The sequence below is a fragment of the Anas acuta genome, chromosome 2 (genome assembly GCF_963932015.1).
Source record: "Anas acuta chromosome 2, bAnaAcu1.1, whole genome shotgun sequence".
Taxonomy (NCBI): domain Eukaryota; kingdom Metazoa; phylum Chordata; class Aves; order Anseriformes; family Anatidae; genus Anas; species Anas acuta.
In genome coordinates this window covers 100199780-100214549 of record NC_088980.1, presented here as the reverse complement: position 1 = coordinate 100214549, position 14770 = coordinate 100199780, and the positions used below count along the sequence as shown (strand labels likewise).

The 14770-nt window shown below is 34.3% G+C and overlaps 1 protein-coding gene across 2 annotated transcripts in view; it reads left to right on the top strand.

Moving 5' to 3' along the window:
* The window catches only part of DOK6 (docking protein 6), a 252646-nt gene that overhangs the window by 183735 nt on the left and 54141 nt on the right, over positions 1-14770 (top strand). For both annotated transcript variants that reach the window (XM_068671385.1, XM_068671384.1), the window contains exon 7: positions 13178-13295. In XM_068671385.1, coding sequence (XP_068527486.1) covers positions 13178-13295 — 118 coding nt within the window. The remainder of the gene's footprint in view (positions 1-13177; positions 13296-14770) is intronic.

Here is a 14770-nt window from a genome sequence, read left to right as displayed (position 1 = left end):
AACTCTCTTAACAGAGGAGCAGGTTATGTTGACTTAAGTATTACTAGAAAAGTAATTCTCAGGACAGCTCTTGAATGGGCTTAATATATTATTAATCTCCTCTCTGCTATTCTGAGAAAAACATTTCTTGTAAAATAAACTAAAGTAATCTATAGAGCTCCTATTATTATTAGCTACAATAATAGCTGATGAAGCCACCCAATACTCTCAGGAGATAGGTATTATTATAATAATTATACTAATGCGTAAAATGAGGCACAGAAAGATTAAGGCCAAATTCAACTGTGTATGAATTGCCCAAGGTCACAGTGTAATCAGCGGTATGCTGGGAGTAGCACATCAACAAAACAAATCCTGGATCATAGTCGATTACTTATTCATAGAAGAATTAACTTCTGAAAAACACATTTTTCACACAGTTTTCATCAGTTTTCATCAGTCTTTTGAAGTATAGTATCATTCTTTGTCTTCCATCAGCTAAGGCCTTCCTCTATTTCAGTAACTCTGTTCCTTATATCACACGAGGGAATAGTTAATGCTTTGTCTCTGATTAATAAGAAACTTCTTTATTGATGATTTACAGATGGACACTGTGCTTCTTAGATAATGGGAGATTCATAAAAAGTAATAATCTGAGAGGGGATCAGAAATTCTCATGATAGTCATAAAGTTACTCTGTAAATCCCTCCTGTGCTTTATGTGCTTTGGCTCATCAAGTGCCTGTTGGTATGACAAAAATACGTGTATGTGAAATTCACACTTTATCATCGTTTTGCTTTTTTTCCTCGTTTCTGTTCCTTTTGCTGATGATAGATTTTTTTAACTTGACAATTCCTTATAATAATGTCGCTGGTTATGTTTAGACTGAAGAAAACTGATACTTAGTATCTAAAAAACCATACTTGAATTATGGGCCCTTTTCCAAGTACAAGCTGCCTTTGATATGTATTAATCAAAGCCTGTCCAGACAAGGTTTATTTATGTTTCTTTTTCTGCTCAGCCTTGGGTCGTGGTTCTTACATGACTGATATTCCCTGAATGATTCCAGCCATGCTAACAGTTTATCAGCTGCTCTGCAGTGATATGCAAGAATCTGCTTTGGCAGAAATATAAAAGCCACTAGTACAGACAGACTAGTCTCTGAACTGTTGACCTGATAATTTCACTTACTGTAGTAGCTGCACATCTTTATACAATATAGTTGCTGTAGTTGCTGTGAAATGTCAGATTAACACACTGGCACAGTACATCTCATTAGGCTTTCAAACCCATTGATTATAGCACCAGAAAAAAATAATATTGGAAAGGACCACTGGTGCCCAGTTGATCTAATCTTTTGTCAAAGCTAGGATAACATCAAAACTAGATCAATTTGCCCAAAGCATTAGCCAGTCAAGTTTTGAATGGCTATGTAGATCCTGAGGATCCATCCCTAAGATGTAGATCCTGAGAACCTGTTCCAGTGCCCACAATCTCATTGTGAAGATTTTTTTATTATGTCTAGAGTTTCCTTTGCCGCAGCCTATGACTGTTGCCTCTTGTCCTTTCATTGTGCATCTCTGTTAACAGAGATGGTCTGGCTCTGTCTTCTGTACCTTTAGGAGGAGAGAGAGAAATGGCAGTTAGATTTCTCTTAGCCTTCTCTTATCATGCTGAATAATCCCCTAATACAATGTCGCTTATCATATTCTGCTTCTTAGAGGTTCCCTGCCAGGCTCTCCACAGTCTTGTTCTGGGGCACAAACCTGAAGACTATGTGAACACAGCTGAACTTCCTGATGTGGAAGTTCCAAAAATGCCAAATAGTGGAGAAACGTAACCTCCCCAGATCTGCTGGCTATGCTTTTGCTAATGTGGTCCCATATGTGGTTAACTTCCATCACTGCACATTTACAGTTGTCATTCATGTTATGTTCAGGACCCCAAAATCCTTTTCACAGGGCTTTTTCCTGGCAAGTCAGCATGTACTCAAGCACTGAGTGCCGTTAACACAGGTGCAGCATTAACATTAACAGTGCTGAACTCCATGAGGTTCCTGTTTGCCCATTTTTCTGCTTTGCTGAGGTTCCTCTGAATGGAAGCTGTCCCATCTGGGCTTTTTCCTGCTTCCCTAGTTTGACGTCACCCCCAAATTTGCTAAGAATTGCTTCTGTCTTCATATCTATGATGAAGATGGTAAAAAGTTTTGGAATACTGACCCATCTAAAATTTAAGAATAAGTTTTTCAAAAATATTTCAGTTCTGCAGCATTCAACAGCAAGGGCTTAATGATTTTTACTTTTTCTTTAATGTTATGATAGAAGCATATACCATGCTGTTACTTATGACTGTCTCAGGATAAAAGCCACTAGTCTCATCAGGTATTCAGTCTGTCAGCATAAATTTCCATAAAGGTAGCTGCCAGGCAAGATTCATATGTATTCATATGGCTGGTTGTTGAATACATGACTTTACAATGTTTATGATTCTAAATCCATTGCCAAATTAGTGTAGGTTCTTGTTTATAAAAAGAAAGAACTTGCGGTCCCCTCATTATTCTTAACAATTTCCTTTTAGGGCACGGTGGTAAAAGTTACAATTACCACTGGCTAAGAGATTTGGTAAAATCTTTGTTGTTTTCATGTCTTTTTTCTAATGCTTTTTTTCTAATTCTTCCCATTGCTTGGTGATCACCTTTACATACCTTTCATATTACATGAAGAAAAAAAAAAAAATGTTGTAGTTGCAGATTTCCATGGCAACAGCTATAACTATTTTCTTTGTTTTGTGAAGTTGGAACTTACCAACACAGCAGCAAAGGATTCTTTTCTGTTAAATGGCAACAGTGGATTTTAAAAGGCTTGAATTATAGGGCATTTGGTCATGCAACCGCAACCTCTACTACACCAAGCAACTTCAAGTCAGTTTTAGTATGAAAATGAAATTTAATGGAAAAAAAATACCAGTTGTAGGATTGTTGGACTGATACAATTATGTTGAAGGAATTTACAAACACTTCTCAATTTCCTAATTTCCAAATTGGTTTCCAAATTTGCAGTTATTTCTGTTACATTAGTAAACTAGCATCGGTAAGGAAGAAAAAAATCACTAGTTTCTTTTATATGCAGAAATTTGGACTGTGATTTGGAGAGTTTTGCCTCTCATTTTAAAATGTTTCTGGGCTAAAAAATAATAATATTTATTTAATTCCAATATATTACATATTTATATATAATTTATATATTGTTGTATTATATATTATATATTATATATATTTATATATATTATTTATATATTTATTTAGTTGTGTGTGAATTATTTTGAATGATTGATTATTGCAGTTCTAAAATTGAGAAATGTTGAGAATTTTTTTTGTATCAATCTAGAGACATGATCAATGAGAGCTCCATTTGTGTGGGCACATACAGTGTAAAGGAATAGTTCTTTATTATTACATCATAGCTTCTCTGTTTATTTTAAATCTGTAAAAAACACTAAAGGCAATGAAGTAAATATTAAACTAAATGTGAATAAATTATTTTAAGTGATATTAAAAAAAAGAAATATGTGTTTGCATACAAAAATAGGCAAGTGTGTTTAGCGTCCCTCCTCAAAAAAAAAAAAAAAGTATTTTTCTACTTTAAAACTTTATAATTTACTTTCATGTGCATTGTATTGTATAACTAGCCCTGATATGTATGATTGAAGATGCATTTGAGATGCCTAAAAATAAATACTTAATGGAAAGAAAATATATTGTTTTGGAAGGTTTTGAAGAGTCATCTGTACCTTTGCTACATGCTACTGATTTTTATGGGTTTGTTGTGTTTGTGTGTTTTGTTTTTTTTTTTTTTCTTTTTAATTGAAATGTCTGTGTCTGACATATAAAATTAACTTCTGAAAATGTCAGAAAGTAGAGGTCAGCAAATCTGTATGTGCTACTAAATACTGGAGTCACTCAATGACAAGCTTAATAAGGCAAAATATTGATGATTGTTTAGCAAGTATTCAGAAAATTGTATTGCTGTCATTTTATTAAAGTTCATTGGTATCAGCAGTTTCTATATACAGAGATGAAGTAACTAAAATAAATGTGATTTCCACAAATATGTATAATTGGGAACTACTGATCTATTTTAGACTATAGAATAAAAATGTAATAAACAAGCTTGTGAGGTCCCAGGCATTTATTTTATCAGAAAGACTGAAACTCAAATAACTGTGCAGTGAATACTCAATACAGATTCTAGCATTTTGTTGCCAAAACATGTGTGTAAGCCTTAAAATTCCAAATTTACTCTGGTAAGGTTTGCCCAAATAGGGACATTCTTAATTCACCTTTCTTGCTACACACTAGAGAGTTTTGAAAGGGTTCTTCACATACGGTCATTTTTTTCATGTCATGACTTTTAACATGCTAGCTCTAAAACTAGCCAAAGCTACTTCTGTGAAGTCAGAAAGGCTATCTTTCCAATACTCTCAAGTAAAACATTGAGAACTTCAAGTGTCCAAAATCCTTCAAGATGTCATATCTTTTGGCGAGCAGCACCGTGAAAAAACTTCCATACTCTGAGATATTCTCTAAAGCATATCAGGCTGAGGTGACACATGGGCAGTATTGTCAGAGAGAAGGATACCCAGCAGAGCAAGGACAGCAAAAAGCAGACAGAGGAAGTAGGGCAAGACTGTATAAGTCAGCAGTGATAGCAAGTCTCACTATTTTTAACTTTGGTATGACACACCTCATGAAAGTGAACCTTCTGGAATACAGTAAATCTCAGGTTGAATTGCCGAGAAAACACTTATTCCTGGTGAAACACACCAGTCTTTGCAGACAGTGTCTTTGATGTCTCCAACTCCTTCAGTTAACTTCATTTTTCCCACCCCAACTTATTTATCTCTATATTGTTCAGAAGATCAAACACTTGTCCCTTTTTGGTTAAAACCTACTTTTTAATTTTGGAGATGTTAGTCACAGAATCATAGAATGTCTGAGGCTTGAAGAGGCCACTGGAAGATATCTTGTCCAAGCCACCCACTCAAGCAAACCACTACGGGTTGCCCAGGAACATGCCCAGATGGCTTTTAATATCTCCAAGGAGGGAGACTACAGAACCTCTCTGTTCAGTCTGTGCCAGTGCTCAGGTACCTGCACAGTCACCTTTCCTCTTGTTCAGAGGGGACTTCTGTGTTTCAGTTTGTGTCCATTGCTCTTCTTCTGGCACTGGGAACCACTGAAAAGAACCTGACCCTGTCCTCTTTGCACCCTCATTTCGGGTGTTTGTATACATTGATATGATCCCCACTGAGCCTCTTCTTCTCCAGGCTGAACAGTTCCAGTCTCTCTGCCTTTCCTCATAGGAGAGATTCTCCAGTCCTTTAGCCATTTTATTGGCCCTTACCTGGACTCCTTCCTGTAACTCCATGTATCTCTTGTATTAAAGAGCCCAGAACTGGACACAGCACTCCACATGTGGCCTCATCAGTGCTGAGAGAGGGGAAGGGCCACCTCTCTTGACATGCTGGAAACACTTTTCCTAATGCAGCCCAGGATGCCATTAACCTTCTTGGTAGCAAGGGCACATTGTTGGCTTGTGTTCACCAGGTTCACCAGGTCTTTTTCTGCAAAGCTGCTTTCTAACTGGGTGGCTTCCAGCATGTACTGGTGCATGGAGTTTTTCCTTCCCAGATACAGGACTTTACACTTCTCCTTGTTGAACTTCATGAGGTTCCTGTCAGACCATTTCTGCAGCCTGTTGAGGTCTTCCTGGATGGCAACACAGCCCACTGGCACTCTTCCCAGTTTTGTGTCATCAGCAAACTGGCTGAGGATACATTCTGCCCTATCATCCAGATCATGAGAATGTTGAACAAGACTGTGCCCAGTATTGACTGGCCTCCAACTAGACTTCATGCCACTGATCATCACCCTCTGGGCCCAGCTGTTCATTCAGTTTTCAATCCAACTCATTGTCTGCTTATGAAGCCCATATTTCAACAGCTTTTCTGAGGATCTTATTGGAGACAGTGTCAAAAGCCTTACTGAAGTCTAGGTAAACAATATCTACTGTTCTCCTTTTTTCTACCAAACCAATCATTTCACCATATATGGTTATCCTGTTGGTCAAGTATGTTGGACTCCCTTGGAGAATCCATGCTGACCACTCACAATTATGTTCTTGTCCCCCATGTGCCTGAAAAAGGTTTCCAAGATTACCTGTTCCATCACCTTCCCAGGGATCAAGGTGAGGCTGAACATCCTGTAGTTCCCAGGGTCCTCCTTCTTACCCTTCTTGAAGATACAAGTGACATTGGCTTTCCTCCTGTCCTTTGGCAAGCCTGTACTTGACTATCCTGCTATTAACTCCTAGATTCAATGAAGGTCAAAACTTCTCCTAGCCTTCCATCAATTCATCACCCACTAACAAACACTCATAGTAATGCAAATAATTTACATTTTTCCAAAATGAGACAAAAATGAATATTTCAGTGATGAACTGCTTGAGATGAATGACCCCTAGAACACATCTTAGAAACTTAAGCTAATACAACACAAGCAGATCTATATCATTGCATTATATGCCACCTGTCTTCAGTTAAGCATTCATAAGTCGATATGAGGGCTTGTTCTAAGACTGTGACTCATTACCATTTTTAACTTGAAGAAAATATGTAGGAAGGTGTTATTTTTGATTTTGTTTCCAATTGTATTTGTTTTTTCACTCTGATCCTCCCCATTTCCCATCTGGAAATAGTCATACCTTTAAGCAAACCACTTTCTAATGTCCCAGATTTTTTTCTTTTAAAACCTGAAGACTTTGTCCTGAGTAATGCTGCGTGGAGAAATTATTTTATAGTTCCACACAGTCTTATCCCAAAATTCTGTATGTTTGCAGGGCAGCAGGTCTACAAAAATCTTTTCTTTTGTGTCATCCAGCACCAATCTCTATTATGATAAAAGCTCCAATATCATGCTGACAGAAGGACAATAAATGTCTGCCAAAGCACCTGTGCAATACTGGATTCTCTATTACATATGCATTGAACACAGTAGTTCAACCTGCTAGGAACTGTTTCTGTTTGTTTGGGACCCCTAACAACTAGTTATGTTTGTTTTCAGCAAGACCTACTGTGTAGTCAGGATTGGAATAGTCTCAACTCTGTTCTTGGCAGCAGCATCTCCAGTGTTATTAGTAAATGTTTTTATTCATAAAAAAAAAAAAAAAGATAAAATAGTTCAAATATGGCTTATAATACAATAGCTCAAACCCTGTAAAGATGTAAGAACCTGACCTTCTGCCCTCAGAGTAATCAGAGTAGTTTCCATGGGTGGTAAATGAAAGAAAGAAACAAAAAAAAAATTTCATAACAGAAATAAGTGAAGACACACACCTTACTGACATTTAACAAATATTATCCCAATGCACTATAAAACCCAGCTACTTTCCTCCAACATTAATCTATTCATCTATTCTGTCAGACAACAAAGTGATCTATTATGAGCTTCTTTCAGAGAAAAAAAAAAAAAAGAAAAAGAAAAAAAAACTTCTGCCAGAAAAGGAGGAAAATGTCCCAATTCTTTTATTATAATACAGTCATAAAAAATATCAGTTCCACTGAATCTCCCTTCATAATGCTCTTCTTTCACCACTGCTTTATTATTCCTACATAATATTATTCCACAGCCAAAGACTAATCATCATCCATGTTGGCACTGCAAAGCAGTGTTAGTATTTTGAGATTTTTTTCCTCCATGATTGGTTAAGAAACTCTCTAAAAGGTCCTTACAAAGTTAGAATAGTTACTGAAAACTCAAATGCTATAAATGTATTACAAAGGTTGAAATCACTGAAATTACTTTCACAGCTAGTTTTTCTGTAAGTCTTTCCAGAATACTTATGAGGTCATACATCTGGAGTTCTTTGCCAATATTATGTCAGAAACAGCAAGCTGGGTAAAGCAGTATATAGGAAAGAAATAGTATGCTGATACCTGTAAGTGTTTTTATTGTTAGTGGACAGCTTTAAATACTGAGTCCAAATCATGCATGAATGACTATTTTGTAACTAAGATAAGGGATTGTGAATAAAAGGTTATGGGAAGATTGTAGCCATACAGTAGTTATAAATAGTACATTCACATTGGACTTCCATAGGAATATATCCTGTATCCTATTAAGTATTTGCATAAGTCTTGGATAAAGATACTATCTAGTCATGAAACTTCCTGATCTTACCATTACAATATGAAATTGAGTCAGTGAAGAGTAGGAATTCAAAAAGAATTTTAAAAGGCAATGTGGACAAATTGTTTGCAACAGCAAAATAATTACAACAGAAGCATATGCAAACCACTATACTTTAGAATAATCAGCGTCACAATACAGGATGGAAACTGCCTTTTGTAGAACAGGTCTATGTATCACAGTACACAAGTTGAACGTGGTACAATAGTGTCTGCTTTGCAAAAAGGCAAACATGACACCTTCTTGGCTTTAACTTAAGAATCATTAAAAAAAATAAAAAATAAAAGGTGTTTTACTTCTCTCTCTTTTTTTTTTTTTTTTTTTTTTTTTGTGCTCTAATTTATGCTTGGGTGATGCTAGATTGTGTAATTTTTGAATTCCAATAATATGTCACTGTGAAATGAGTTTGTGCCATTCCACTGGCAACTTGTGGATTCTTGAAGTGAAATATATTTCTTGTATCTCCTCTAATTCTACTTCAAAGCTTACTCACAAAGGAATCTTCTTTAGAGTTATAAAGAAAAAAAAATAGTAAAATTCTTGTTTCTAGATTACAATTCTTGTTAGTCTTCTGTGACCTGGTTCTCTTGCTATTTTGTTAAAGACTTATGAAAAAGTGAAATGGGCCAGACTTTTTTATCTATAATAAACTAAACTATTTTCAAAGCAAATCTGTTAAATATATATATATATATATTTTTTTATTATTTTTTTTTGCAGATTAAAATATGGATTAAAATATGGATTGAACTGTTGTCTCCCCAAGACAAATTTATTTCCTTTTGCCTTTTATATTTTGACTATTTTACTGCAAACAGAAAATTAGAGAATAATATGCTAAACAGATCAAAACTCAGAGACCTAATATGTGTAAGAGGCTCCATTCTTGGAACTGCATTCATTATTAATAAGAGAGTATAAGAGAGTAACAAATCTAAGTCAGTTGAGTTGCCCTGTGGGAATTAAAACAAAGATTTAGCCCCTAAGCCCTGTTTCATGAAAGAAAAATAGTGAAAAAGTATGAGGAACAACATAGAATAACACATTAATTTTATTTTTTTTTCATTTCTATTTTAAGAACTATAAAGTTGTCACTGGCAAAGAAAAGCTTCATATGACTTAAGATTTTAAGTAACCAAGAAAGAAAGGTATCTTATCAAAGAAAGATTCTGGAAGAAATTAGGTAAAACCAAACTACTAGGTAATTCACATCCAGTAATGAAAATGCTTCGGTGATGGCTTTATATATGTATATGTGTATATATATATGTGTGTATATATATGTGTGTGTATATATATATATAGTGTGCTTTTGATGTATGCACTTCTACTCTTCCCCCAAATTCTAATTACCCCATCACTTTTACCTTCTAAGGTGGGCAAGAAAGTCTAGATTATGTTATTTGTTTCCTGAAGTCTCATCAGATGTGAGGAATATTTGTAGCAAAAGCATTCTAGGTGCATGCTTTAGTTAATGGTACATTATTATATTAATGTTCTTGATTTGGTATACAGCTTTTACTTTCCTTTATATTTCTAAATCTAGTTAGCAAAGATTAAAGTTAGCTAATTCCTAGAGAAAAGTATTTATTTCTTCTATGTGATTGTACTACTTCTGCTGTTATGGGCCCTTCCTTTTTGAATAGTTAATGCTAATGTGTCTGAGCCTGTTTTGCCAGCTCCTGAGAATGTGCTAGAGTGGGAAACAACAACAGAACTTTGGCCTCCATACTCAGAGATATCGATTTAATTCTGTAATTGGAAAATAAGCCTAAGGACATTGCTGACATAATTTTTTAAGATATTTTTAAATTGCTATATTGTTAAGTCAAGGACAGAAATAAATCTGTGTAGGAAATTGATGGGCTACATTTTTAGAGAAAAGAGAAAAATTAGAGGTTTTTTGCTTGATTTCTCCTATAAGGACATGTTTTCTGTTTGAGTTAGATGAATCAGAAAAAGGTTGAGGACAATTCAGTTTTGATTTGGTTTGGTTTGATGTTTTCTGAGGCATAGTAAGAAGATGAAAGGGAAGAAGAATATCTAGGATGAGGTCTCTAAATTTATCCAGAGTGATCTCTTCTACTGGGCTGGAGAGCAAGTTTCAAACCTGAGAGACTAATTATGTTACAAATTAGCAGTTCTGGTTCACCTTCCATGATCTGTAATTTGCTTGTTTTTAACATTGTTAACTAACAATGTTCATTTACACTTGTGGTGAAAAGAATTTTGAAACAGTAGATCTTTGTACATTCAATTCTTGTTTAATCTGTAATAATTCATATAACAAAAAATCTATTTAATTATACATGAATAATTGATTGTATGTATGTTTAGATGTTTGTTTTCTTCCCCTTTGTTTCCAAAGTTTTTTATTTGAAACACCCACAGGCTAGCACATAAGATGTTCTGTACAGAAAGTAGGTTTCTGACAGCTGATTATCCATTTTCCTTTGAACATAGCAATACTTTTGCAAACATCAGTTTGTAGAAGTAAGCCTCCTATCATTGTCTTGTACATTTGACCAATAAGTTAATTTTATTCATAAAAATTATAAAAATATACACTGTAGTTAATAATGACCTAACAATTAGTAAAAATAACTTCATGGACAAATGAGATGTACAATGTACAATGAGATTATCATCCTTCATATTACTGACAAGATGTTAAGGTCTTGAATTCTGTATGTTTATGCTTATATTTTAAGGTATCAAATTAAAAACAAAACTGACTGTATTTTACATTTTTTTAGTGTTTTGTTTGTTTGTTTTCTGAGGATAGTGTTTTCATAAAATATAAATTGTTTTTTCTCTCTATGGTGTCCCCAAAGAAATCTAGTTCTTCAGACCATATTGTGTTTAGCATATAGTGATACTTTTTTTCCCAAAAGGTGATATCAGAAGTTGTTCTTTAATTAGAGAATCTGAGGAAACAAAATATTGTGAATGCTCACAATGTACTACAGCATTTCTTATTTTAATTTAAAATAAGAATGATTTTTTTTTTTTTAATTCTTTCACAGCTTTAATATTTGCATCTGTTCTGCATCATTGTTGGTCAGATCAGGCCATTAATCACCTCAGATCATGAATAAAAAAAATAGCTTTAACTATTTCAGTTCATCCCATAGATTTATCTTTGAGACAATGAACCATAGTCAAAGCAGTTCTCTTTACTAGAATTTGTTCATAACGCATAATAATAACGAGTTTTGCCCATTGCCTAGACTGAAGTTTACCTTTAAATTCTGAATAAATCATCAATGTACTGAAGTTACATGATGTTTTATTTTTCTAACTCATCAAAGTTACCTTTGTTACTCTTGCTATAATGAAACAGTAATTCTTAGAAGGTTTGATATTGTCTTGATCTCCACAATAAAGAAACTTCTGTACACTAAAAAACTTAAACTCCCCAGTCTCCCCAAAATAGATCAAGCTTTTGAACTTAATGGTTGAATTGTTTCTTCACAGTCTTTACTTCATATTGAATAGCTTGTAGTGATGATCTGCAGCACCGACAAATGAAATGAAATACTGGCTATAAATGAGCTGTGAAGACATTAGCTATAGAAAGGGATTAATTTTGATGATAATTCTCAAGAAAAAAAAAAAAGTAATTGCTATAGATTGAACAGAGATCGAAATATTCACCACACGTCAATGAATACTAATTCTCAACGATGAAATAATTGTAAATCTTTGGGTAAATATTGTTTATAAACAAGCCACGTATTTGTTGATTTGTTTGTTTTTGTTTGTATGTTTTTAATTATTATTAGAGAATATCATATGGTTGTATGGATAAAAATGGCTTTTTGAATTTTGGATTATGATTCTGAAAGAGGAGTCTCTAGGAATTAATCATTAGCCTGCAATAAGTGATCTAAACCATGAATACCTTCTGCTGTATAGACAGACTCTCTGAAAACGTGGCTTACCATTTCAGACTACCACCCTCACCATACTGGTCCTGCTCCTGAAATTAAGGATTTTTTTCTCTAAATCTTTACATGCAATTGATCCATTCAGTGCTGTTCCTTCCAGACAAATGACATGCTCCACAGATACGATGATTTGTTAGATCCCACAAATTTTATATTCTGTAAAACTAGAGATACACAATTTTTGCAGATAAATTTTCTTTTCTTCTATCTGGAGAAAGTGTAAGGTACACAGACATATCCAAAGCATTATCAGGTGTATTATCGGCATGAAAAAGGCTCTGTCATTGTTTCTATTTCCTGTAGCCTAGTCTTGTCTTTCTTTCACAGCTCATTTCACATCTGTTTTGGAGACAGAACTGTCGTTATTAAAGTTTACATTCCTCCTGTCAGGTTTCTGTGCTGTAGCTCTTGTAGATGTGGACACTTATCATGTAATTCATGCCTTCAGTTACATAAAGTCTCCAAGACTGGGAAATTTGCTCTTGAGATTGTAGCCTGGTACTGGTAATGAAACGCCTCTACTTAAATGGAGGGTTATGGGACTAATGACCCTTCATTGCTAATTCTCTGCTGGTTGTCTCAGATTCTTTTTTAACATCTTTCTGGATAGGCAATCCAACATGCACGTTACATGACAAAAAATAAATGCGATTATAGAGGGTTTTAAGATTTCAGGCATATATTAATGCATCACTATAGTAAAGTTAAAGGAGAAAAAATTCCGGTGGTGGTAAGAATAGCCATTGACAAATAAGGACATACTCTTACGTGCTAATATTAAATTTTGCTGGCAAACCTGTATAGCAAAGTATACTTCTGCATTCATTTTTCTGAGCATTCAGAATGCTCATGCTTACAGTGCATTTTAAATGATAGTAGAAAACCTGTGGTAATTCAGCAAATAGTGTCTTCATAACAGCATTGCTTCAATTTATGGTTTCAATATTTATCTATCAAGTATACTTATGTGTGATCTTTCCCTTATGTTTGACTTCTTTTTTAGCTCCAGACCAGTCTGTCTGAACCAATGACATTATCCAAGTCAATCTCACTTCCTCGAAGTGCATATTGGCATCATATCACCCGGCAGAACAGCGTTGGAGAAATCTACAGTTTACAAGGCAAGTTTATTTTAAGTACATGCCAGGACTATTAACTTCTTTCCACTTTACCACAATTCATGCAGATTGCTTTTTATTTGCACTGGTTTTCTCTCCATTTCATTTTATCAATTGTCAGGAACCGCAGCAGGATTCCCAAATTTACATAAAGCAGGTTTCTTTTAGTCAGTTTGTAAACTATTGGTGAAAATTATTCCAAGAATCACTACATATACATACTAGATAGACAATTTGGCTCAATGTAGTTTCTCGGTAGCTAATGAATGTCAGTGTGCTTTAGTACTTGTCTTCCAATAAGATTGTGTAGATTTCCAATAAGATTTGGGCAACCTCAGGGTGCCCAATTAAATCTACATCAGGTAGCTGTATAAATTGTAAGATTAGAATGAGTTAATTCTAGCAAAAAGAGCTACTCTTGGTGAATTTGCTTGGAGAATAGTATATATGAACTGTTGATTAAACTAACTTACAGACATGCTGTATACAACTATCATCTGTTTTTGTATCCAAATCTCTTTCATATATTTAGATTCTAAGCTATTTGCTTAAATGGTATAATTAGCATAAGGAGGAGGATAGGGAGGATTCACTGCTGTTAAGCTGAAATTATTTTGTATCTTTTAGAAAATTGATATTATCATTAAATTTAAAATGTAGACATTAATTAAAATCATTTTTTCACTTAAAAAAAAAAAAAAGTAGCAAACTTATTCCTTGAGCAAGAGTTTAAGGATTTCATTTGAATTCCCTTTTAATAAGCTGTTTGCATAAGCAATTTACATTTAGATGGGAGGTTAGAAACTGCTCAAGAACCAGAGTATGCCGTCCAAGAAAACATATTACATGCTTTCATGCAATATATAGATTAAATCCACGATGTATTTGTTTTGTAAATTATCACATAAATTAAAATCAGCAGGTGAGCTGTGAATTCAACAGGTGACTCATTAAAGGGTATAGCATTTGTTTTTCCTCATCCCCATCCAACAAAGACAAAGTAAACTGCTAATCATAATTACAGACTTACAGTTAAATAAAACTAATGAAAAAATAATAATAACCTTCCAGAAGTTGGTTGTGAAAAAGGTTGTGCCTGTAGATCACCTTTAAAAAAATTATTACGTCACTGATATCTTTCATGAACACAACAAGAATGGAAAAAATATTTTTATAGAGGTATTAGAGTTCCTCTTCTTATGTTCTCGGTGAGATTTTCCTTTAGAAAAAGAACAGTGAAAGTGTTATGACATCCAGGACGTGAGAAAATGGAACATTATTTATCTCTGCTGTACCTTTTGTTTCTCATAACTGGGCTTTGTAATTCAGTACAATTTAATTTAAACGAAAGCAAAATTTGATACATCAAATACTCACTCAATATGCATACCAACTGCGTCTGCAGGAGGCAACTTATTGGAAGTGTATTATTAAAAATGCAAGGATTCTGATTTTTGGAAGTAGGCAGATTCTATTCA